A 26,914-nucleotide genomic window follows, 5' to 3' on the forward strand; every position below is an offset into this window, starting at 1 on the left:
ATAGTAAACATTTGCTGATATTGTGAAGACTTTCTATTCACAGTTTAACTAATGACGCGAGACGACAACACGCAATGTATGGCTCCCCCCCCCCCTGCATTTTAGAGATTGAACTGTTAACTGAACATAGTATCATCATTTTTCCATCTATCATCTTTTAGTTACATTAAGAGTCATTAGCTGCAAGCCCCAAGCTTAACACCTCTTTTGGATGATCACAGTCAGGCGGCGCACAAAGTAATAGGCCAATATTGACTCCCTGCCATATGGGCTCTCATCCAACTTTTACAAGCCACATGTGGTTATGAGGCGCGACGACCGTGACAAAGACGAGGGATCAGAGACCTTGGATTATGATGCTGGAGCGCAGGTGCTGCATACAGGATTTGGTCTCACTGAAGTGGTATTGTAACTTGATCTTGATTGGTATTTGCCTGTGTGCTTTATCGTATCCCTATCACTTGAGAAAAAAGAGGATTACCAGGTAGAAGACTTCACATAACCTTAGGCAACTTTCATATTCAATCCTCGGCCAATCTTTTCCATAAGATTTTTTTTTTCATTGTTGTCTGCTGTATATGTACGGGAGTGTGGCAGCTGCTGTCCGCCCTGACAACATTGAACTGAAACTCCCAGAGTTATCAACACTGCATCTTTGCATCCATGCTGCAGAAAGCAGAGATTGGACATTTTCAATCTATACCGCCCCTCTGGGTATCTAGACTGCAAGTTATTACCGCGAACTGCTGAATATGCTTGCGAGGTGAACATTACAATCATGTTTTTCCTGATAAGGCAGTGTTAAAACAAACAAAAAGCTACCCACTTTCCCCCCCTTCTCTTCACCGCCCAAGGTCTTTGATTGAATTGATCTCTATGCAAATGCTTCTTTTTTAATATGTCCCATTTTCATAAAAACAGCACGATGGAAGATATAGCAGCCCTCACTCTGTCTGCAGATGAAGAGATAGCACTTGGGTGATACCCATTTCTGTGGCCATATATTGTTTTGTAGCCACGGCGCTGCATAAAAAGCAATAAAGAGCCTCTACAAGCCAATGTAATTACACCGCATCCCCGCTGTACGAGATTCTCTATTAGAACAATGGCACTGATATAGGCGTTACAGTCAGTGCTACAAAGTGACATTAAATCATAATGAAGCCACTGCATTTTAACTGGCAGGTGTGTATGAGGCCAATATAACGCACTTCACATATCAGCGCTATAGAAACAGGAAGAGGGAGATATGAGTGACGGGTAAATTCCGTCTCTCCATCAAGGTTCAGCTGCGATGTGGAAGACATTGAATGTGAACTACGGTGCGTGCGTCTTCCTACCTTCTCGTGGATCTCCTGCGTGGACTGAGCATCACAGAAGGCAACGGTTGCTAAGTCTTTAAGGATGGGCATCTCGACGGTGCAATCACGCCCGTCCAGCAGGGCCACCAACGGGCGGGGATGCATGGGCCCGTTCATGATTTGAGGCCGAATACCTGGAGAGATACATTCAAGAAAAGGATTATTTTATTATTATTTTAAACAGAAAAAGCATTAAGAAAGTAGTTTTCAAAATCAGGAAAGAGGAAATCCAAATAAAATCTAAAATGTAACTATCACTAAATTGCAGTCTTCACTCAGTTAATCAACACTCGGATAACAATCACCTGCTGTGTGTATGCATGTGTGCACTTGTGTGTGCTGATTAGGATGTAGCAGGAAGCGGGGCTTCTCTGGACTAACAAAAGTTGCTCAATAAATCAATGCGCCTACTCAACACTGGATTAGGACACGGGCTCACTTGCAGGAATCCTCTGGGTCTGGCTCTCAAACGCACACAAATCGCACACAGAAACATTTACATACACTGACACAGATAGGCGAATGCAAGCAGACAGAGGTTCACACAATCATATGAAGGGGAACAAATTCCCCTGTGTGCATACTGACATGCACACTTTGGTCGTTCTCTTTTACCAGTTAAAAAACGGCAGTGTGAGTGGAACCAGCTGCTGCTGAACAGGGGTGAAAAAAAAGAAGAATAAAAGAGAAACACTGTGAGGACACCTTTAGAAATGCCTCATAAGAGCAATGCATCATTGAAATGAAGAGCATTGGAGAAAACGCTACAAGCCTGAAACAAACTCGGAAGCGACTCGCAGCTGCACTTCGGCACACTTGACAAAGTGCGTGTCGTAACTCGGGTTTCTGTCGCCGCTCGGCTCTTTCTCCTCTCCTTACTCGCTACTTTTCTCACTTGAAGTAAAATGAGTCAAGAGAAGCCGAACTCCCCAGCGGGATCGACCTTCTCACACATCCCACTGAAGAGGACGTGTCGCGCTTCGAAGACAGACAATTACCAGCCCCTGCTTCATACAATGTTAACAAGTGAGGAGCATCAATATTCATGCTTCCCTCAGATGCTGGCCTGTGGACGGAGAGACTTTAGAAGAAACAAAACTGCTCCCTGCTAAGTAACAGCATCGCAACACTGCACAGGTCACCATATTCACCCCGACAACAAGATCCCTTGTGGATGTTTCCGTGTGACTTCACGACATCACGTTTCTTATCTAGGTTTGCTGCTAAGATCTGCATCGGGATGCTCATGCATGACCTCACTCTGTGCACGCACTAGTGTATGCATAGCTCTCAAAGTTATCCTAAAGATTACAATGACGCCATGCAATAAGGAGCAGGGTGGAGAAAGGGAACGGAGAGCAAAGGTGGAGGAGGTCTCATTAGGGCAGTGCTCTTTGGGATTACAGCACACAGCATTAGGACCGATATAGGTAAGATAAGGAGATTTAAGATCGAGATAGTTGTGTGAGTGCACAAACAAGTTGAAATGCACAGTGAGAAAAACAACAGGTGGGAGGGGAGGAGGGGGGAAGAAAAAGAGGAGCGATTCAGAGAAGAGTGAAATTAAAATGTAAAACAAGGAAGCATAAAAACAGACTAAACACTGCCTGTTAGCTTAAAGAGCTCCCAGGAGACTTATCAGGGGAGAAGGAGGATGAAAGGAGAAGGAGCATAAACGACAGGAGAGACGCAGAGAAAGCCCAGCTGACAGAAAGCGAGCAGTCCAGCAGTGTAGCCTCTTAGGGCAGGGGGGCAGGATTGTAGCGGAGATGTCGTCTCCGTGCGCCTTCCGCCTGTTGTCATGGTGATCACTTAACAGGCTTTGGCTGCCAGTTTTAATGCACTTTATTTTTGGCACCGCCGGCATCTGCGCCATGAGTTGGGGTCGGAGGCGCAAACGGCCGTATGCACCCCACTCTTGCGGTGCAAAGGGCGGAGGAGATGTTTTCTCCCCTGACATACAGACAGCCGCCTCCTCCCCTCTCCCTCCGCCTCCTCATCTGAAGCCTTCCATCAAACGCCTCCGTTGCTTCCTACCTCCTTATCAGGCTCCCTGTTCAAGACAGCTGACATGACGGTGGGAAAGGTGAGGCTTACCAGCTTGGCTGTCGCATCTGTACGTGACAGCTTGTTGAATATTAATAGAGGCAGCTGGTAAAGACTGTGCAGCAGTGGTCAAAAACATCAACACCAAACTGGCGAGGGTGTGTCAGAAACACTCCACGAATGGTGGTTGATCGATCGAGTGAAACAAATGACTGGATTGTTTGTAATGTCGTTGTAAACTGAACACATCTGGTTTTTGGACTGTTGAAAGTTATGTAAGAGGCCAGTAATAAGTCATTTCCAAATACTTTGGCTTATTTTTCTTCCCAAAAATCACACAAACTCTATTCAAGCTTATTCTATTCAAGATTTTCTTACATGTCCACTAGAGGGCAGAAGAAAACATCTCACAACTATCAATAAAAGTTGTTAACAAATAGTCTATCATAGGTGGCAACATTAGGATTCAGCAGATGTATTTAGTTGCTGATGAGCTTTTATTCTTGCTCAGAGTCAAGGTGCAAATGTGCACTAAAGTAAAAACAATAACCTAAAACAGGCTAAAAACTAAATGCCACTTGTTACTTGTCACTGATTCAGAGATATGAAGAAAAATACTGATTATGGCTTCTCCCTGCTTCATCCTACCAGTGTGTACTTGTATCTAACAATTATTGGCGCACAGTGTGTGTGCACGTTAGAGAAGCTGTAGATGAAGCAGTAGGAGAGAGGAGTGGTTGACAGGCTGTGTGAAACCCTTAGGCAGAAGTTAGATAGGCTGAACTTCATGAATCATCCACCGGGTTCCTCTGACCTTTCAGTCTCTTACTCAGTCTCTTAATCTCCCTCTTGTCGACTTCTTCCTCTGCTACATTGTAAAGTATCGTTGGCACTGTTGTATTTTCGCAGATCTCTCCCTGTATGATAGCATCTTCTGACAGCTCCTCTTTGCTGCCGATGTCTAGCCCTGAGTGACTGTTTGCTCACTGCGCATCTCATTTTCTTTTTCTCCCTTTTCACATAAATTCCTCCCCGACCTCTGCTATCATTCCTCAGCTGTCTTTCAGTAATCACTGCCCCTCCTTTCTCTGTCATTCTTTCACCTCAACTGTCATTTCTTTTCCTCCATTTTCTATTCCGACCCTCAATTCCAGCTGGTCTGTCTGTCTATAAGCCGAAGCGCGCATGTCCTCCTGTGTGACAGATTGATTCTTACACTGTTGATTTTGATGGAGAGGATATGATATATTCAGGCAGGGAAAGCAGGGAGGTGACAGGCAACACTCCCTCTGTGTTAAATTGACAGCAAGTACATCAAACCAGTCTCAGCCGGAACCACTGGGTTTGTCAGCTGCACAACACCACAACACCCGTTTCTGATAGGTGATGCGTTCATGACACCTTTCTCACCACCTCTTTTCTCTGTGGTGATACTCGACAGCATCCCTGTGCTCTGTGCATCTATAACAAGTCTGTAGAATATAGAATTGTGTGTGTTTAGATGTGTTCATACATCTGACAATTTAAAGCTTCATATTTAAGTCACAATAATGGATGGGGAGTAATAGTCTCGTAACCAGGCAACAACGCCCGGGGCTAGAAAATGAGGGCAACGCAGAAGTGCCTGAAAGTGTCCACTTCCTCGAGTGTCCACTCGAGGCTGGCTTCAAAAGCGCTAATAAACTCTCGTGTTAAAATAAACATGTTCACAGGCTGTTTCAAAAGACAGTTTTCACGTCAATAGTTAATTTTCTCCTTCGTAACATCCTTGATATGAGGGTTTCTGTTTCGCCATCTTGGTTGCAAAAAATGGATGTGATGAGGAGGGACGGGTCTGGCGCCCATTAGCTACCGACGTGGGATTGACGAGATGATAGCCAATGTGGTTTCGTGCCATTTTGAAATGTGACATGAAAAAGATGTTCAAATTAGGCATCATTTTTTACTCAATCTACAGGTATCGCCACCTGGTGGCGGCAGTTTGTAAAGGGTCTCTTTTTACTGCCTGAGTGGTGCCTTACGGGGTATTTTTCATGTATATAAAAATACCCCGTATATTTCTCATGCCAATGAGGGATGGAATGGAGTGACTATCATTTATATACAAACTATGCAAATAGTCGGGGTTTAAAAAACTTAACATCGATCTAAAGGCTTTTTGGCTTGCAAATTATGGGTGAAAAGGTAGTAAAAATCCCCTCTAAAGTGCCATAAACTAGAATAATTTTGTGCTTTGAAGCCACCAGCAGTTTTCTCAAGATTACGATTTACTGTCAACCTCCAATTTATCTTTTATCTCAGCATGAATTTAACTCTTTGGAACAAGACAATCTCAGTGAGAGGCACTGCAAGCCTTGGAAACAAGCTTTAACCTCCACTGTGACAAGCACTCCCTAAGCTCACTTGTTTTAACAGCTGTGCAACACCTTTTCAGAGGCAACAGGCAGGAGTAAAACAGCATTTTCAGCAGGTCTGCCATGTTCTCTGCAGGTTTACGTCCTGGCGCCTGGGCAAACGCGGCCGCTGGCCACCTGACTGCAAACAGCCAGAGGATTTGAACTGAAGCATGAGCACAGACTTTCATACGGTGCACCAAATCTCGACAAATGTGTTAAGTGAAGGGCAGGGGATTGTGGAGTATTGGAGGTAATGTCAGAGCCGCAGGAGGCAGAGTGCTCTTAATTTCACTCACTCCTCCATTAATTAATCTCCCTCATTTCCTTTCCTCCTAGTTCTTGCGTCCTCTGCCTGCCGCTTAACCGTAGCCAGGCTGCAAATGCATGCCTGTGAGATGTTTAGGGATGAATTGATTTTCTTTGAGGGGGGCAGCTGCTGTTGTGGGTTTACCTGCCAAAGGAAGTAATGCATGTGATGCATGTTCACACGCATACACACCTCCTGCTGTGGTGTAATATGTGTAATGATAGATTTGGGGCTGTAACTAATGATTTTCTTCATTGGTGATTAATTATTTGATTTTTTTTTTCAACTATTTAATTAATTGCATATCTTCGACATGTCAAAAATTAGCGACATAAGTGACATTTTCTTATTTAATTTAACCACTAATCTAAAAACATTTAATTTACAGCATGATAGATACGACACTGTTCTGTACAGGTGTCCCTGTTTATCTGGTGGTTATATTATTAAATTAAATACCTCTGCTTTGTGATTACTATACTTTTGGAATGAAACTAACACACAAACACGTCTAAAATAATTCTCCCTGCTAAAAGCACAGACAGATTTATCATGAGGGTTCCAAGTCGCTGAAAGACGAGCCTTGAAATGTTTTTTTTTTTAAAGACATCCATTGCTGCTAGATATTATGTTACTAAAGTCTTTTTAATTCCCTGTAATAAAATGTGGGGGCTCAGTTAGCGGTCTAAAAACAGAACATTTTTCTCAATTAGATTGCACACCAGTTGTGGAAAATGAGAACTGGGTCACAATGGAAATTATTTTGGAAATCTAGGCCTCCAGTAAAAAAGCTTAAAACCACTTGATGTAGATTACCAAACTTCATAAGATCAGTGTTTTTCCTCTTTCTTTTTTTCCACTAATCTTACTCAGTATTTAAATCTGTATTTAAATTCTAATCATTCCTTTAGACAAATACAACCCTAACTCAGTCCGGGCTGGAGACTGCGGTTTCTGAGCCAGAAACACTTAGTCAGAGTCTGGCAGCAGGAAGTAGCAGAGCGGCGTACCGGGAGATGAGGCCAGTGTTTCCATTATGTGGTGAAGGGAGCTAGGAGTCTTATCCTACTACTGGCCTCTGCTGCTGGTGCTATGTTGCCTCCAGTGAGGGGAAGGGGGACTAGAGGGGCAACGGGGAAAATGAGAAATTAAAATAAAGAGAAGAGAAACAGAAGTCACTTTAGTGCTAATGAGAGACAAGCCCTCCGCCATACTATAATCATCTTCTGCCACAGGTTACCTAGCAACCCCAAGCTGCTGTTTGCAGGTGGCTCCATCTCAACAACAAGGTTGGGTGGGGGTTGCTGCTGACCGCTAACTGTTACAGCCATTTACTGTGCCACCCTGAGCTAATACATGACCCATATCCTTTCCCTGCTAAGCCCAAAAGGAGCAGGCTGCGTGTGAGAGGTGGGACATGTCGATGATGGCGAGAGAAGGGTTATAAAATGGTCACGTGACTCCTGCTTTACATGCGCGCTTTGATATGAACATATGGTTTCATTTGGACTTTCCCAGGCTGGCAAAATAGTTGACAATCTACCTTTACGTTTAGCGGAAACAGTTGCCGTTTAAATCATTTAAACACTCTAAAGAAAATATGGAGCCATTTCGACAAGGATTTCATTTTGATTTAAATTCAAATTACAATCAAATCATTGCTGATTTTCTTGGCAAAAACCATTCTACAAATCATTCAGGTCACATGCGCCACGCAATAAATCAAGACCGAATGGCTTTTTTGGCTATTATAAAAGAAACATGTCACTCGCAGTGGATTGCTTCAGCTGTTCTTAATTAAAGATAATTCTCCCAGAAACTTGCCAAAAAGGCCAAACAAAAGCCTACTGCTGTAGTAAATCTCACGTCCTCACTGCAAATTGGCATCTCTACTGTGAGTTAGGGAAAAAATGAAAAAGTTTTAGACAACTCTGAGAAGAAAGTTGAATCTTTTTTTTTATATTAGTGGAACAATCTTGTCACGATTGTCTCTCAGGTTTGACGTTCCGGTTAAAATTTTCATGCAAATCATATTAATAATTTACTGATTCCCTGCATAACTTGACTTTAGTCACAACCCCGCTGCTTGCATTTCCTAACAGTACATGCCAAATCACCCACAGAGTGCAAAACAGCATCAACCAAAATAGAGGCCTACACTGGTACACACTATGTAGGCCAACTTTATGTTACAAATGTTTTACAGGCACCGAGAGGCCAGCATGTATACCCTATACCTGACTAGAAATACTACTTTTCTTTTTGATAAATCGTATAGTTATGTCTGGATCAGGTGATGCTTACCCCCCAGTTACACTGCAATAGACCTAGGCTGCTGAGTGCTTCCTATGATGAACTGAACCTTTCTTCTTCCCTCACCTCTTTTCACTTTTATACCACTCTGCATTTATACAAGCAACTTAGGTGATCTGCTAGCAACCAAAGCAACTAAAAGGAGGTTGCAGTTGCAGCCAGTTGGGCAATACACATTTTTCCCTCATGACTGATAGTTAAGGTGGGCAATTCTTGAGCAATGTGATGTCACATGAGAAAACTCTACAGAGGAAAGCCAGAGCACATAGGATGGTCTGCTGTGTACCAGATGCACTTTAATTGGTAACAAATTAATTAGGAAGAAGATTCTAAACCACATTCGTGTTCAACAAAAGGGATTCAAACCACATTTCCATGCTGTAAATGTTCTTGTAGAGGAAAAGGTTGCAAAGGCAAAGTGAGATTTTTATGAAAACGTTGACATGAGGGTCGATAGTATGTAACTGGGAGGTAATGAATGGGACAGCAAACCTTGGTGAACAGCCAGGAGGTTGCTGCGGGGTAAAGGAGAAGCTTGCAGTGCACAGGTTACTGTGCTGTTAGGTCAAACAACACTTTGTGTTCCTCACTTAAGTTTCCCTCCATTTCACTTGTACTTTTACTTACGTGTGCACATAAAACCTGTCAAGAACACACGCAGACCCAAAGTCTGCCCGTGACAGCACGAGGTCATTGCATGAGTTGTAGTGGTTGAAGAGAGCGGGTGTGGAGGGCGGGCATAAGCACCCTTTGTTGGCAGCCTCCTCCCTGCCCTTCCCTCCCTTCACTTCCCCAAAAGTAGCACACAAAGGCCACTTGTCCTCCGCTGCCAGTGCCCCACCCCTGTCACCACCCGGCTGCCCGCCACACCAATCCATCCCCTGCCAAGAAAATGAGCGCACGGCTGTTTTAAATGGTACCCTCTGTGTGCACTGGCGGGCCGGAGCTCGCACTCCACTGCGGGACAAAAGCGAGTGTCAACAGCATCCATGGCAGAACCAAGCCGGACCTCCCATTACCTCCCCTTCCTCTCTCTTTTTCCCGCTCTTTTATTCTTCGGCGTTGCCCTGAGCTACAAAGTGCAACTCTGAGCCCAAGACTGCAGAGGCAGCAAAAACCTAGTAAGCCCAGTTCAGCAGCACAAGTAACAGACCCCGAAATGACTACTCCTTACCGGGCACGCAATGCATCCACACACATACACACACTCTAAAACACTGCTCCCCTCCTCTCCTCTTACCCATACTCCCTCTACCCCTCCCCATTCACCTACTTCCCTCCCACCTCCCACATGCCAGACTTTATTAGACATCCAGAAGAGAAAACAGGAAACATGCTGCTTGCCTGGAAAATGTTGTCTCCACATTATTCGTTTTTAAAGGCTATGCATCACAGCGAAAGCAGGAGATGACTGAGGCGAGTAGAGAGTGGAAAAAACAAAAAACACAAAAAAGGAAAGTGAAGGACCCTCTGCAATCATCCATGGAGGGTACCCCCCCCTCCACTTCTTCTTCTTCTCCTCCTCCTCCACTCCTCTAACCCCCCTCCCCCTTCCCCTGGAGTAGCTCCTCTCGGTCTGGCCCTGTTGGTGAGGGGAAGGGGTCTCTGCGGTGCGGGCTCTCACTAAGCCCCTGGCTGCATCATCTTTAGTCCATGCCTTTGAGGGCAGGGAGAAAAGCACCATACACCCGCGGCGTCCTTATATGCACGCTTACTCACACACGCTGAGGTTAGAGCTGATGATCGGATGGTAGCAGGACGGAGAAAGAGAGGGGCAGGAGCTTTTGTCCTTTGCTCTTTTCCTTTTTTAAATCTCCCAGGAAGAAAAGGCTGCTGCGGTCGGGGAACGCGGTAGCTGGAAACTCTCTCGCTGCTTCTGCTGCTGTCAGCTGCGCAACATTTATTCGCTTTGCGTGTCTCTCTATCGCTCTCTCTCCTTAGCTTTTTTTCTCCTGCCTTTGTCTTAGCAGATAATAAACCAGAAGCTGCAGAAAAAAAAGACCTTGCATCGGGGAAAAGAGAGGGAAAAAAAAAAAGATCTGTCTAAATCAGAAGTGCCAGCTTGGACATACAGAGCTGGGCTCTCTGGGCTTGCACAATTTACGGCTGTGTTCAGTTCACTTCACAGGATCCACACGCATAACACACTCAAGCACAATTCCTCCTCCCTTTTTTCCCTCCTCCTGCCTCTCCACTTTTTTATGTTTTATTTCTGATCTGGACTCCATGGTGTTTTGAGAATGCCTGCCCCTTTTCCCCCCCTCGCACGCACGCACGCACGCACGCGCGTGCACACACACACACTGGTTTGCTCCCAGCCTAAGCCTCACCTCCCTTTCCCTGCTGATTATTTGGTTTCCTTTTCTTCTTTTCTACTTTCATCTAGACCTTCTCCCCACTCCCCACCAAAAATACTGAACATGCACACAAACTCACTCCACCCTGATATTTTTGGGGGCTTACTGGAAAAACATTGGGAAAGTGACATACACACTCATACCGCCTACCTCCCTTTGAAAATGCACACGCATCCACACACAGACACACACACACACACATACACAAACTGCAAACCGCAAGAACAATGCAACATTCAAGCCACTCCAGCAACAACATTACAGCTGTAGACTTTGCTGTTCTTCACACCATCAGGGAAGTCATCAGAGCCGAGCGTGTTAAGTTCACAGTTTGGTCCCTGTAGGGGAGAGCTGACAGATCGCCTTGCTGAATGACTGTGAGGATGAGTGGCTGTAAACACCCTGTTTGGAATAACAAAGCAATCGGAGCCTCCCCGCTACTCGCCAGAGCACGGCGACGAACATACACATAAACACACGTGCACGCACACCGTCAGCTGCGTGACAAGCGTGACCAATACAGCAAGAGTCCGGCACGGTCACGCGCCAGAACTGATCATCACTCACAGTGAAAGCAGAAAGGTGAAACAGCACAAGCAGTGTCCATCTAAGTGTAAAGCTACTTCTCTTTTTTTTGTCTGTGTGTAGGACCATGATGTATATCCACTTAAAGTGTGTGTGCTTGCTCAAGTAATTATTGGGGCTGTTGTATCTCAGCTGCAAGAGCCCAACAAGCGGAGACACGACCTGTCATCCGAGCTATAGTCTGCAGCAATGACACATCTGAGAGAGTTTGACCATCAAAGGCAGTAGCAACCCACTTCCTGCCAGCCGGCCAGACATGCTCACACTCCTTATAAAGTGTGGGGATATGGCTGCCCCTCTGATCTTTCTCTCTTTAATAATATTAAAACAGCTGGGGTGGGGGTTGTCTGTCTGACAGCAGTATATTAACACAAGAATATCACAGAATCCCAGAAGATGCAGGCATTCTGTGAGGGGGGTATTTTAAGAATAACACCCCCAGACAGAATGCTAATAATTGAATTGAGCTCCCCTGGTTTTTAGTGAATGAAAATGTGGCTGAATTTACATTCATTCTCGCAAAGGTCAAAAATTCTCATTCGATTTTTCTGTGCAGAAAATTTTGGGTTAAAGCAGGGAAGATGCTGCTGCACAGAAGCAATAGGCTATGCATGGGGAACCACTGGCCCAGTTCAAAGAAAGCGAGATGTGCTCCAGCACTCGTCCAAAAGCTGACGAGCATGTAACGACATGCTTATTTGGAAGAGGCGAGTGAAGACTAGTGACGACAGATTGGCACTGCAGCATCCATCCCTGCTCCCCACACCATTTCAGTTTTGCTGCCCAAAATGTATTTAATTGAAATTCTGACAAAAAAAAAAACCTTAGCGCTGAATTTCTGAAATATTCAGTGCGATAAAAATCTTAAAGTCAGATTTAATCAATTCCATTTGAAATCCAATTTTTTTAATGTCTACCGATCTTTATTTTAGCTTTTCATTTTTCTCTTCACTTTACACATAGTAAACACAGTCTTTGTGTAAACATAAGTGATCAACCTACTCTCAGGTGCTTTGAGTTGCACAGGGATGTAAATCTGGGTTTTTCTATTAGCTGCCTCTTTAAAAAAAATAGTGTGGCTTTCTACCGAAAAAAAAGAAAAGAAATCTGTTCAATTTTAAATGAACCACACTTACAAGAAAAGCAATAGTGCTGCTTTTCCTGGGATGCATAATAATACTTGAGGTTTTCAGTCTACGCTGCATGGTTTCTCTGATCGCCGACCTTTAGCATAGTAAGACATCAAGGGCAGCGTTCACGCTCTGGAAGACCCAACAAATGTTCCAAGCCTTCTTACAGTCCATGAGAGGGAGCCTTCTTCTTTAACCAGCCTAATTATACTGTGTGCGCCCTTTTAATGTAAGCGCTAGAACTTGGCTTCTGAGAGCACAGTGGATGTAGAGGCCCGTTAAATCCCCCTAAAGCAGTTAAAGGGATTTTAAGAAAGTAAGTGGTAGAGCGAGCCAACCTGCCGCTTGGAGACGAGGCTTGAGCTGACCATATTATGACCAGAGGTTCAGGGGTTCATTTCAGATGCTGGACTTGGGTCAAAAAGAGGTTCAGCTCCACAGCAGTTAAACCCCAGAGAATATCACCAGACAGCTTTTACAGTACGTTTTTCTTGCTTTGATTTTTTTCTCCCTATTTAGAGCTAAGTGTTGGTGTTCTATTTTTTATTTTAGTGTTAGTTGTATCAAGAGTTTGTGCATTCTTTAATGCAATTTTTTTCTAGCACACTGTAAGACCATGATTTCCCCCTGTACTGTACTTCTACTTATGCTTGATCTGCTCAAAAAATGTCCCTTACCAGTGGGGTGAAGAGATTTATTTCAAAATCTGTACTAATATAGCCACGACTATCCCAAAAACACTGTGACTTTTAAGTTTACAAATTGCATACCTTTTCTTTTCATTTCAGCTACAGGTTCAACTACAACTACAAGCTCTGCAGGTAATTACAGTCACTGCGCACATTCGTAAGTTCAGATGTAGCCAATTCATTTCAATAATCAGAAAATCCACCTAAAAAAAAGATGTAATAAGCAAGAGAATCTATAAGTTACACAAACAGTAGAAGAAATCTTCTGGGGACCAGTGGAGGAATGCAATCGTTATTATAAAATACCTCCAAATCACAATATTCAATACGTTTCCAAAATGAACATCTGGAACAGCTTTGTGGCCAAGGTAACTGCAATAGTAGGGAAAGGTGTTCTTCATGGAGTAAGGAAGACACACAAATGAGAACTCACATGTGTAGGCTACAACAGCACTACATTCTGATTGATTCTACCTATAGAATAAATGACTGCTAGGCTGTTATAGTTTTACCAGTGGCAACATTGTATGCAGTTTTGTCCCGAAACATGAAAAACTATGCAAATTTTTTGTGTCATTACTTTTTCACTTGGAAAGACTCAGTGAAATTAAGGTTGAAGGCAGTTTTGTGAAAGTAAAAGTTTTATTATAAAGCCCTGCTTGACTTCATGAAAATAACAAGAGGACAAAAGGAAAAAAAAAAAAAAAGAATTACGGGTTGCAAGATTTTTGGTGCAGCGGGAATCGTGTGACTTTTTCTAGTTGGGCAGTCTTTGAGTTCCTCCAGCAAGAACAGCGTGCCTTGGCAATTAATATGTTCTGATAACACATTCAAAGTAAATTAGCACAAGCGAAGAAAATGCTCTTCCTTCTAGCATACACTCTCAGTGCATCAGGAATGTTTTTGGCAGTAAACTGACTACTGCAAACCTCAGCAGACTCCACTTCCCAAAATTGTAAATCTGAAAAACGAAGCCCTACAAACATGGTTTAAAAAAAGTCCACACCTTTCCATTGCTAACTTTACATTGCATGTCTTTAGTAAATCCCAACATGTTTTTTTATTCCAGAAATGAGCTGGCACTGCCACAAACCTTTAGTAAATCTGTCCCTTATGAACGTATTGTCTGCTTGAATTTATTATGTGGGGAAAAAGACCAAAGCAAACAAACTAAGAAGGAATCAGCAATGCAAAATAACTTTAGCCAAAGATCATGTTTGTTCACTTCACAACTTAAAATGGGAGCTGAAACCTCTGATCCCACCCAACCAAAATATCAGGACGATTGTAAAGCCAGTCACCGTGCAACATCAATATACGGGTGATCTTTAGTGGTCTGGACATTCTTCAGAGGGAGGGAAAGAGGGCAGTATTAGTTTAATTTTTGGTGACGCAAGTCTAATTTCACTGCAGTGAATATTTATTTAGGAGGCCCAGGTTTATCCACTGGGAGGCACCTGCCGTGACAGTGGCAGCCAGGGTAAATAACCCCCCAGGCATGTATGCAGACACACAGATACCCACAAGACCCCCCACCCCCTCACCGGCGGTCCAGATAACAACCCTGAGTCAACACTGCCTCTTCGCCTTTGTTTTCTCTGCCTCCCTTCCTCTCTTCCCCTCCCACGTTCAAGTCCCTGCGGAACTGCAAGGACCGGGGCTGAAAAGATGCAGGGATGAGGGACAGAGATAGTGAAAGAGAGAGAAAAGGCAGAGAGAGAGAGTGTATGTGTGTGTGTGAGAGAGAAGGGCTAAATTACAGCATGGGAATGCAAATGAGTGTATTTTATTTGGGGGGAGCCAAGGAGGGCAAGCAGGCTTTATTTTCCAGGCAGGAACAGCCCCCCCGTGGCCTGTGGATCAGTTGCAGCAACGGCTAAGAGAAGAAAAGCGAACATTCTCACTCTGTCTCTTTACTTGGGGAGGAATAAAAGAAGAAATACAACAAATACAAAACCCACAACTCTCAGAGGCTGGTGCAGTCATAAAATAAAATGATATTTTTCTATGCTCTCACGCCACCTCCTCTTCCCATCCCTCCTCAGCTCACTCCTTCCTGTACCTCCTCCACCCAAAGCACAGACACTAAAGTTGCTGAAATATAGGCACGCAGCCTGACCAAACACACCGCTGCCACCACCGCCACCTCCCCCATCTGGAAAAACAGAGTGAGAAAAGTGAGCGTGTGCAAGAGCGATGAGGATGGAGGAAGCAGGCTGAGCCAGCAGCAGGTGGTCTCCAGATGTGGTGGCTCTGGGGACAGGCCACTCTAGCGCTGTTAAGGGCGACTCAGAGCTCCATCCTTCCCCCTTTTTCCTTCCATCGCTCCTCCTCCCCTTTCAGTGACAGGAGCCATCTGGCCTGGCAGAGAGAGTGGAGCACAAAGTCCCAACCCTCCCAAGTGTGGCCCCTGTGTGCCACTCAACGGAGTGCACGAGTAAATAAAATGCATGCACATACGTGCACAAAATACCTCCTGCCTACCTCCCCCCAACCCCCAAAAGCTGTCACATGGCTATTAACCCATCGAAGCTGCAGCCCAGCTGTGCTCCATTACGATAAATACACTGGGGTCATGGGGTCCTGTCAACCAGGAGTCAGCCATCAGATACTATGAGGTGTCCACTTACAGCCTTTTAAAGCTCACTTTGCTAAAGAGTTACAGCCATTTTCATCATCATAGCCCCCCCCCGCTTCATCGCACTACACCCTCTGAAAAGAAACTCCCACCCACCTACTCATCCACCTCCCTCTACCATGGCAAATGATATTTTACACTTCCTGTGGCAGCACAGACCTCTTCCCCACAAAATATAATACCCTGAAACCCACTGTAACCGGAGTTCGCATTTTGAGCGCACAATTTGACACCTGGAAAACCTGACACCTTAAAGCCACAACGACGTTCCCACGCAACTTGTACGCCGTCACAATTGATGCATTTCACTCAAGCTAAAACACAATTACCCAGAGGTAGCGGCGTGTTCCCAAATATAAGGTTAAAGCAAAAAAAAAAAAAAAAAAAAAGAGGCTTTCCTGGAAGACAAACAATTTGACTTTCTCTTTTTTTCATGGGAAAATAAAATATTTTTCTTCTCTCCAGTTGTCAGTCATTATGACTCCGTTAAGAACTGTTGCTCATAAAAAATAAATAAATAGAAAGCCGTTTGAACCCCTGGCTGTTTCCTGCAGGAACATTTGTAAGGCTTGAGAATACCTTTAAAAGCATTCCTGCGTAATTGTCTGTGCTGCAGTAGAAATCAGGAATGGAGGAAAATGGACCAAAATGAAAGGAAGCAAAGGTAGCAGCCAATGGGAGCAATGCAGGGTCAGCGCTGCCTGTTCTCTCAGGTATTAATGAACAAATAAAGCACTCCATCTCCTATTAGCGTTTACAACATAGGAAACAAGGGATGAGGGATTTGCTGCTGTGCAGATTATTTTGGTTTATTTGTTATTTTAGCATTTGCTCTATGGCAGTAAGGAGGATGTTTCACATCTTTGTCCTCCAGAAAATCAGTATTCACTTACTTTTTAGGACAGCAAATGGGAAACAAAAATATTCGACCGAATTTTTAATTTCTACCCATTATCCCTGCCCATTACAAATAAACTCACATGGGAAATGTTCTGAGAGCCTCTGCTGTGTTTACTGGCAATTGTGCTGGATGAATGGCAACCGGTAACATGGATTTGCAACACGGGCAGGAGATCAAACCACAGGACAAAAGACTAGGCCGGAAGACAATAGAGAAACACAGAGGACCACATGGGGAACGAATGACAACTGATCGATCAGGATGACCACAACCGGCCGAAGCGCAATTTTTACTGGAAGAAAATAGGCCTCACAACAAAAAAGGTTAGTACATCAGCTAGGCAATGAGATCACCCACTATATGGTGGTCAGAGAAACAAGTTCTTCCAGGAAAAAAAGAACAGAGATTACTGTTACACCTTTAAAAAAAAAATCCTGTTGCTTTCATCTATCTTCCTAGGTTTTATTCTTCATCCTCTGTATTTCTCAGTGTCTCTCCTCCTCCCTCCTCCCTGACCACAGACCATGAAAGAAGTAAATATGTGCACGAGGTAAAGCAATCGGTTAACCTTTGAAATACCCTGGCAATGAGATCTGCCTCTCTTTACTCTTTTCAGTTGCAAAAAAAAAAAAAAAAAAAAACGAAGAAGAAGAGAAAAAAAAACACAATGTTGGCCACCACTTCAGAGGGGATATTCAATATCCATGAGCTTTTTCATTTCACACTGATGAATAATTCAGGGTGACCTGCCCACCACTGAGTGAGAGAGAAAGAGGGGGAGGGATACAAAAAAAAGAAAAAAGGAGAGAATAACTGGGGAGGTATGCAGAGGTAGTTGTCTGCTTTAGTGGATGCAGCTGTTCCTCTGTGACAAGCACAAAACCAGTCTCCTCCCCAGCTGCTGTGGAGAGAGGAATAATATACAGCGGAATTGACGACAGATAATTGGGGAGATTATATCAAAGCGCTGCCATTCTTGCAGCACGAGCAGCAAGCGCACGCCGTTGCTATCCTGTAAACAAAACTGCCATGGGATGGGGAGACTAGTAGAATAAACATGACAATGCAGTCTCTCGAAATAGCCAAATTATTCTTCCCACCAATCATAACAAGTCATCAGACGAAGACCCACAAAAGCTGGAGAAAACCCCCCGCACATACTCACACTGTATGCATCGCACCATCGCAGTTACCTTTAGCACTGAGGACGACAGCAAATTGATCACCACAAGATAACAGAAAATTCTCTCAATAATGGAAAACACACAAACTTGAAGGGTAATTACAGGGTAATTGCAGAGTATAAACAAAAACTTGTGTTGCAAACCCGTAATACTTAAATAGGCCTATTGACAGTATTGACTGGCATTTATCAGCAATGCAGAGGAGCGGCAACATAAACTTCGTGTTATTTCGGAGCAGGAACACCTCTGACCCTGCGCAGAGGTCAGCTGCAAGTATCGCACATATACGCACAAACACACACTCAAACACTCAAGCTGTCACAAGCAGGGGGAGACCAGCTGTTCCTCATTCGCTCGAAGGCTCCATTCCCTCCACGGGTTGGCTGGCTTTGCAGAAACCATTAATCCCTCTGTGAACGCAACCGATGGTTTGGAAAGATCAACCATGAGAAAACACAGAGGGAGGGGAGAGTGAGGATGGGGCTCGAAAACACTTTTTTTTTCCTTCAATTTTTTTTTTCTCTCTGAAATAAATACTGAAGTGGAAAAATAGATTTGTCGTATTTCCTCGGGGATACAAACAATACGGATTTTTAATGGAGATGGAGCAGCAGACAGTTCATGTAACATCTACCAGGTTTTAAAGGAAACTGGAGATACATGACAGAGAGACTGCAAACAGGCAAGTGTCTAAGAATCCCAAAGTTACTGTGAAGCACACGGGGTAGGAAAGTTTCTTACCGATTACCACCGATCATGTATTTTACTTACTACAGAACAAATTGTCCAAATGTTATGAGTTCATTCAGTTTGTTGCACAATTATTTTCAATAAAATTACAGGTAATAAGCACAAAGGCTACAATTACTACACATTTACTCTTTTATGTGAACGAAAAAGGGAAAAAACTAAGAGTTAGCGCTGAATAAATTGCTCTGCAGCTTTAAAGTAGTGAGGGTTTTGCATGTGCGTGATTATAAGGCGTTAATAAAAAGCACATATAGATGCTTATTACAGCTCCACATAATAACTCCGTACCGACGATGTGTGAGCTGAACCCTCTTGTCTGTCTCCCTTCATTCATATCAGTGGGATTAGCGAGGATGACACAGACCGTCAGCAACACGTGATGCTTGTATAGTAGCATGCACAAACACATACAGGTGGACAGCAGGCTTCCACCTCTCTAATTCTGCGCCTATTCCTGCCTTAAGCTATTAGCCCTCCACAATAATAATGTGTAACCCATAATTGCATTAAGAACAAGTAAGGAAAGGGTAAACATGCAGTTCAGCCAGGAAGTATTAGGAAACTTATTTTTGTATTGCCTTAACACCGCAGGGCATTTGAATTTAAAGAAAACGGAGCCTGGATCATACATGTTTGCACATACACATACACATCAGAAAAACAGACATTTTCAGCTGTGCTCCAGTAGCTCGTGATGTGCCTAGTTTTTAAGTTAGCTTATTTATTTTTTTAAAGCAGAGCTAATTCTACTACAACACTTCCTGACGGCACTTTATATGTATAGTAGATAGTGCTAGTCAAAGGAAGAGAGAGACAAATAGAGGAAACTTAAGGTCTTGTCTCTGTGTCCTGCTGTCAGCTTCATCACATTCAGCCATCCTGATGAAAATGAGCACTTCCTGCTGTTGAGAGACGGGCATCTGTTGTCTGTGTGCATGTGTGGCAGCATGGTGGATTGTGCCAATCTCGTTCATTGTTCCATCAGCGCGCACACACAGCCATATATCGCAAGGCGTGAATATCTGGAGTTATGCATGTGTGACCATGTTAGCTATAAATCAAAGCGCTTTGCTCCCATAGAATCAAAACCAGAGTGGCTACGCAGGAAGACAGACGCTACCTTGTTGCTAAAGCATTCGCAAGTACTAGTCTAGGGCCAAAATGACACACAGGGAGTGGTTTCTTTCCACCTAGCTAGGGGGAAAAACATGTACGAGTGCACAGTGAAATCAACGTCAGACACCTGAACACAAAGCAGTTTAGCCAAGGACAGCTGAGTGCACATTAGGCATGCATCCTCGTGAATGTCCTTCCAAACACAGGCAGGGAAATTAAAATCCCATTCAGGCCCCCCATGGGAACCATGCACTGGAAGGTTGCATAACTGTCAGCCACAAACAGCAATGGTTTCCTCTCAGAGGCAAAAAAAAAAAAAGTGATCTGCTGTGTTTTGACTACAACCGGGGCACCGAGTGTGTCACCAAGAGAACAGACTTATTCAGGTAAACACATCAACTGACACATCCCATATGGCTATGAGGCGCTGCTGCCAAGTTCTGGTCTCACTCCTCCCTGTAAGTTACAAGCTCTGCTCCCAAAATATACCCCGTCTCCTCCCCACACTGCCTGCTAATTCTCCAGCCCAGAAAAGTACAGCTGAAGATGTTCTGCGGATTATCTCCACAAGGAAACCACGTGCAAGTGTCCACCTTTGTTAATCTACTGAGCACGCACACAATTCAGGCTACAAGCCAATCGCACATACAGCCAGGGAAATGGCTCTTCTGCTTCACGTGACACTGAAAGTTTCACCCACCTGTGCCGCTCTGTGGGATGCCACTGACGGACAACTCCATGGCCAATGCAAGTGCTTCGAGGCCCTCTCCCTACTTAAGGTTGAAGGAAATGGTGCAACAGAGCTCGACTCAACCGTTTAATGCCATTATTAACACTACTTATAGCTTTAGCCAACCAAGACAGCGCCCAGCGGAGAGGAGGCAGGGCCCTCCCACCTGCACCTACATCTACATAAATATTTTAAGAAAGCACCGATTTCACTTCTGCTCACGTCTTTGTTTTTACAACTCTCCTCGGAGAATAAATTTGAATTTAATGGTACGATAATGTAGATGCCTTCACGCTATGTGTAAACGTCCACTTTAATGTGAGACGATGAAAAGGACAGTGCTTCGTATTGGGAGAATTTATTCAGGACGTGTAAAAGGAATAACGTGTCAACTTTTCATCAATATGCATGTTTTAACATAAAACGCCATGCATGTAATGCGAGAGGCTCTTCACGGATATACAAGCGCCTCTGCAGAAAAATGACTAGCAATTTCTTGAGCTGTACACTGCTCAGAGGGAGCGGGTGGGTAAAAGAAATGATTTCATTTAGTGGCCTACACCGTCTTATTGTTTTCACTCAATTATCTCTGCAAAAAAGTAACAAGTGTAAAAAAAACTAAATGTGTAACACTGAATGCGGAGCTCCACTTTCCCGTTTCCTTAAATGTGAAGATTATCTGCCTCTGATTACCACTGAAACCTATGTTGCCTGGCAACACACAATTAAGAAGTACGCTTTCCGATCAGCAGCAAGGGCCGCCCATTATCAGATGAAGTTAGTGAAGCAACAAATGTCAGCGCCATGCAAATGAGTTTGTTTGCTAAAAGTGTTATGGGTACGTTCGGCCGTCGCCGTGACCTTGGAGAGACGCGTACATTTCCGCGAAACTGCGAGAGGAACCCTCCTGCCTCCCCCACATCTCCTTCTCCCTCTTCTGATTCTCACACCTCGCTTCTTATTTCCTTGACAACACATGAAGGGAAGCCACTTCATAAAAGTCATTACTCTATAACAAGTGCAGCGGCCCACAGACCCATTAGAGAGTCCGGCAAGATACAGGGTTACGTGGCTGAAAACAAGGTTAAAAGATTTAATTCCTCCCTAAGCTCATCAGCTCTCATCAGCGGGGAAATATATCAACTAGTTAGAAGGAGAAATCAAAATAACCTGAGATGATGCCTCATTGGAGAATTCACTTGCAGTATCTGGACATAAAACGCTACCTCACTACTTGTGTTAGCCTTGTTTGAGGCCCATTAATAACTGTATTTCCGCGGATCTAAATATAAAAGCACACTTAGGAAAGTTCCAAAAACATTAATTTAGTAGTTATTTCCTTAATGGCTCTGTCACTATGAAAAAAGCTATAATGAAATTTCAAAGTGAACATCAACTGCTGTTTATTAGCAGTGAATTTACAATCTATACTGTATACTGCTTCTTGGAACATGTTGGAAAACGTGTATAATGCAGATCAGTGGACATTTACTTAATTAACTCAATATATTAGTTAAATTTGAGTTTATAACAAAAGAAACACTCTTTTAGTTGCGCTGCACTGGAAGCAGGATTTGAGTGGAAGCGTGGAGTCTATAAAAACAGTTACCTCCTATAGTCGACGCAAATATACATCCAATTAGTGTAATTGGATTTGAGGCGGTTAAGCCCCAGATTAGGAGAGAGTGCAGCGTAAAATAGAATGACAGTAGCTCTGTATCAAGGAAATAAACTTTTACATATAAGACAAGCTTAACATTGATGCAATTCTGTCACTTAACTCACTCTGTCTAATATCTTACACTTAAATAATCAAAAGTGTTTAAAATGTGCTTTCTAACTTCACCAAATCAAGTGCAGGCAACCTTGAAAAGCAAAACGGAGCTGCAAACGACTCCGAAAGCACATTCGTGCCTGAAAATAATTCTGACCAACAATTTTAAAAAGAAATAGATGGAAAAAATGTTGACCTCAATAAAAGCAGTGCTGCTCAAAAGAAATATTTCAACTTGATGATGAGACAGGATCCCCTCTGGCAAATGACACAACTCTCTTGCAATACATGTATAAATAGTTGCGTAATTCAAAAAAGAAGACCCCTCCGAGCAAAGCTACTTAACTTGTCAGATGCATCTTGCATGCTACTCCTCCATTCAAAAACACTGTCAGTGTGATTTTTTTTCCTAGTATGCCAAAATCCATGTCAAAATATGTAGAACTAATATACAGAAGAAAATGATTACCAACTTACAAAAAAAATGTTATTCAGCAATAAGGATGGAAGGTTTGCATAAATTAATGAGAAAAGTGAGGTTGGACATTACTTGTGTCAGGCGTAGTGACCATGGTTGAGACTATGACAGGTGGACCGGTGCGGCGTCCCATCATCTTGTTGTTGTTAAGGTTTTGCGCTTGAAGAGTGGTGGCAGAGCTGACGGGAACTATGGTACTCTCAGGAGCAGCATTGATCCCCTTGCGGAGAAGTTGTGGGCTGTGAAGGGGGCTTGCTGCTCCTACAGGTGATGCTGGGGGAAAGTTGGGGGCTCTCTTCATCAGTTCCATCGGGGAATAGGAGCCAGAGAAGGTTTTAGGTGCAGCTCCAGGGGTGCCTGGAGCAGGTGGAGGCTGGTTTCCGAGAGCAGACATGGCAAGACCGGTGTGGGCATTATACATGGAGAAGGGTCTTCCCTGAGTCACAGCACTGCTATATCCTCCAGGGCTGACTGGAAAAGCTCCAGGTGCCAGCGGCCGTGCTCCTGGGTAGGTGGTGGTTTCCAGGAGATGTTGGGAGGGTGCGCTGCTCGGTCTTCTACCCAGAAATTCTCCCATTCTAGGGGAAACTGTCTGGACAGTGGTGGGAGGTTGCTGCATCAGGTTGGGGTCCATAGTCAAACCCTGCGGCTGCACGTAGAGGTCATTGCGATGGCTGAAGCTATTAGATCGGGCACGTGTTGCCATCCCACTTGTCTTGCAACTGAGCACCACTCGTGACAGAACACGGGCCTGGGCCAAATTAGGGGCCACAGACCTAACATCATGGTCCTCCATCATCCCCAGTGTGGAAAGGGAATCAAAGCCATGTTGCAGCAGAAGTGTAATTGTGCTTTCAGCCAAGCCTTCCCCTCTTAGGAAAGCCAAGAAAGCGGGGTCCACCATCTTCTTGGGGTCTGCAGCACTGGGTTGGTGAGGAGGCAAGGTGGAGACCATTCCAGCTGTGGCAGCCACCATGGCTGAGCTGGGGTCATAGTTTGGATCATAAGGCAGCCTCTGGGAGGCTACAGCTCCGTAAGCCCTGGGGAAAGCTGCGTCCATTCCCTGAGAAGCTGGGTCCACCAACGAGCTGGTGGCAGCTGGCTGAAGGGGATCCAGGCGCAAGCTGTTGATACTGTTGTAAGTTTGACGAGCAGACAGCGGTTCAGCAGCGTAAACAGGAAGTGGGGGCTGAGCCCCGAAGATCGCAGTAACGGGAGAGCTGCCACCAATACGCTGGACGTCTGGGATCATCTTAGATCCCAGAGTTTCCCTGTACAAACGGCTCAGCTCATGAAGCGGAGGGGGAGGCGGTGGCGGAGGAGGCGGGGGAGGAGGGGGAGGAGGAAGAGGTGCGGGTGTAGGTGTAGAAGCAGAGGCCAGTAAAGAGGGCGTGGCTCTTGCTTGTCCTTGATCCCAGGAAGACCTAACCCCCCCAACGCTGGGCCCATAATGCAAGGCTGATCTGGTGAGCAAGTGCTGGTTATCCCTGTAAAACCCAGACTCCTTAGGTGGATGACCAGATAAGGTGGCATCAGTGAGGTAATAATCCTGAGGTGGTGCTGAGGCCCGGCCTGCCATTAGCTCCTTGAGGTAGAGACTGCTGCTTAGGTCAGGTACAGAGGTTTTCTTCAGTGGTGGCTGCCCATGCTGGTCCTGCTGGATCTGTCTGTACAGAGAGGAGTGGAGGACTGGATCCCGTTTTTCCCCAAGATCTAGGTGACTGTGAAACCAAACGTCTCCGTCTTCCCCACACAGTGCAGAAGAATTTCTACACCCTGCAATGTTACCGCAGTAGTAACAGCGACTTGCAGCCCTATCGTTCTGGCCTTCACTCCATTCAGGACCACGCTGGCTCAGAGAGCCACCAAAATACGACTGTTCACTTGAGTTAGGCATCAGTGAAGACAATAAATAGGGCAGCTATAAAGGCGGAAAATAGAGCTAGGTGTTATATTTCAACTCTCCAGTTACACTCAGACCCAATCAAAAGAGAGGAACAGAGAGGAAAAAAGGAAAGGTGAAGCAGGAGGTACCCTTTTACCTGATGTGCAACCGAAAGCCCCCCTCCCCTCCCCTCCCTTCTCAGTCTATGCTATCATGTAGCTCCCTGCTGGCAACCTATTTAAATAATTCAGTCCTGGAAACATGAGAAATCTGTGGGGAGAGAGGCCCAACATGATAAAAACACAGAAAGAATACAAACACGCAGAAAATTAACACACCTTTAGGTTGCAGCTCTGCTCCATTCTACTGCAGAGGTCATGCTTGTGCTGGCTATCACGGTTACTTTCCAAGCTAAGACTGAGGGTGAGAAATTGGGGTTAAAAAACACATGCTGGACAATGGCAGCAGAATGGAGGAGGGGGCAAGGCGAACTAATCCACTGGGGGTTGATGCACGCCATTGGCAGGCGTAGTCTTCTTGTCCACTGCGTTTGCCACAAGGGGATTAGCATCAAACTAAAACCTGCTTAAATCCACTGCCCCTTGTGACATCACTTGAACTAGATAGTATACACAGCCAACATACTGCTGATACCTCTGGATGTGTTTATAGAGAGTAAAGCTCGAGTGTTTACCGCTCACCTCTCCATTGGCTTGCAGCCGGTATCCCTCTGGGCATTAATGGATCTTCCCAGAGGGACAGAGGAGGTTGGGGATTGACATGGTGTATTTCCCTTAAGAGAGGGGGAGGGGATGGTTACAGTGTCCAGTCACACAAGTACTACTGTGAGACACATTTTATTTAGTGACTGCTAGAAAGAAGACAGGACACCACTGGGCCAGTTGACATATATGAATGCCTATAATCAGCCATGTTCTAATGATTGTTTTCGTCATGATTGATTTATACTACGATGAGTAGTGTCTGTGTGGTCCTTGTAATGCATGATCCTAGAGACACCTACTGCAGTAGGCTGGTGTGTCAACATAATAGTATCTCAACTGTGCACAAGGCCCTGAAAGAACATTACAGGTGTGTAGCAGAAATCTAAATACGTGTGAACTGAATTAGTGCATTATTACATGGTACTAAGCCACTATATCTATCAGTTTGTCAGCAGGCATTCTGGTCGATGTGAGCCATCACAATATCATCTGTGCGCGTCATTTTTATCCACTCACAGAACTTACACTTCGCTACTGCACACCAGATGCGCAGCAGAGCAGATGTGGCTTATGAGATGTCACCATCAGTGAGATAACTGCCAGTGTTTACTTGCTGTGATAAGAGCAATGCAAACAGTGGCAGGAGGAGAAGAAAGGAGCTTTGATAAGTGTCTGATAGGAAAAAAGGCCGATAAAGCGAGAGGCTGCCAGTTTTGACTTTACCTCGAAAACAGATAATGTGAAATAGGACAAGGAAGGAAAGGAAGGGGAAAATGACTGGACTATACCGAATAGATTGTCACATCTAAATGTCTATAGGATTGTTTCTGTTCTGCGTTTTACCCATCAATGAAATAGACACCTCGGGTTTAAAGGAATACCTTTCGCTGCAAGTCTCTAGTGACATCATCTGGATGCTTCTGAAGCTAAGACACTGAGACAGCGTGACTGAGACGGGCTAAATTTATTCCAGTTTAAGACTAACAAGAAACTGCTATAATGCTGTGTCTCTTTATGTTGTCCCACTACCTGTCAAACTGCAGAGCCAAATGCTATAACTGCCTTGTTTTCGACTCCAAGCTTAAATGATGCAATAGTGATAAAATATCTAAACAAAACAAAAAAAACAACAAGAGATTTTTTTAATTATGGAACATCTGAATCAGAGAGCATTAAGTAGGTCAAACAAAGAAGAAATTAGAACAGTTTTGTTTCTCCCTGCAGCTCTGTGCAGTGCATGATGTCGCACATCTGAAGAATGCTTTCTTTTATTAGAGGTAACCCATACCTAGCAATTTCCGTGCAGTGATTTCTCAGTCCTGTACTCTCAGGTCTGAGTCTCCCTGCGCCTTTTTGTCAACTGTAAAACACACCATTAATCACTGTGTTGTATCTCTCTGCGGCGATCGCAGACAATAACTTCTTTTAATAAGCCCCTTTCAGGGCTGTGTGTCACTCAGTTCCCGCTTCCTGACAAAATATTAATAACAATAATAAACATCTCAAGTACGGTCGGACTGGTGTTGCTTACAATGAAACAAGGACGTGG

The 26,914-nt window shown here is 44.4% G+C and overlaps 1 protein-coding gene across 1 annotated transcript in view; it reads right to left on the reverse strand.

Moving 5' to 3' along the window:
• ctbp2l (C-terminal binding protein 2, like) overlaps nucleotides 1-24,652 on the reverse strand; it is a 43,537-nt gene extending 18,885 nt beyond the window's left edge. The window contains exons 1-2 of the mRNA XM_087844723.1: nucleotides 22,828-24,652; nucleotides 1,341-1,495 (exon numbers count right to left, since the gene is read on the reverse strand). Of these exons, the coding sequence (XP_087700849.1) occupies nucleotides 1,341-1,495; nucleotides 22,828-24,652 (1,980 nt within the window). The remainder of the gene's footprint in view (nucleotides 1-1,340; nucleotides 1,496-22,827) is intronic.
• Between the last annotated feature and the right edge of the window lie 2,262 nt (nucleotides 24,653-26,914).

The sequence above is a fragment of the Neolamprologus brichardi genome, chromosome 8 (assembly GCF_056152115.1).
Source record: "Neolamprologus brichardi isolate AB-2024 chromosome 8, ASM5615211v1, whole genome shotgun sequence".
NCBI classification, from domain to species: Eukaryota; Metazoa; Chordata; class Actinopteri; order Cichliformes; family Cichlidae; genus Neolamprologus; species Neolamprologus brichardi.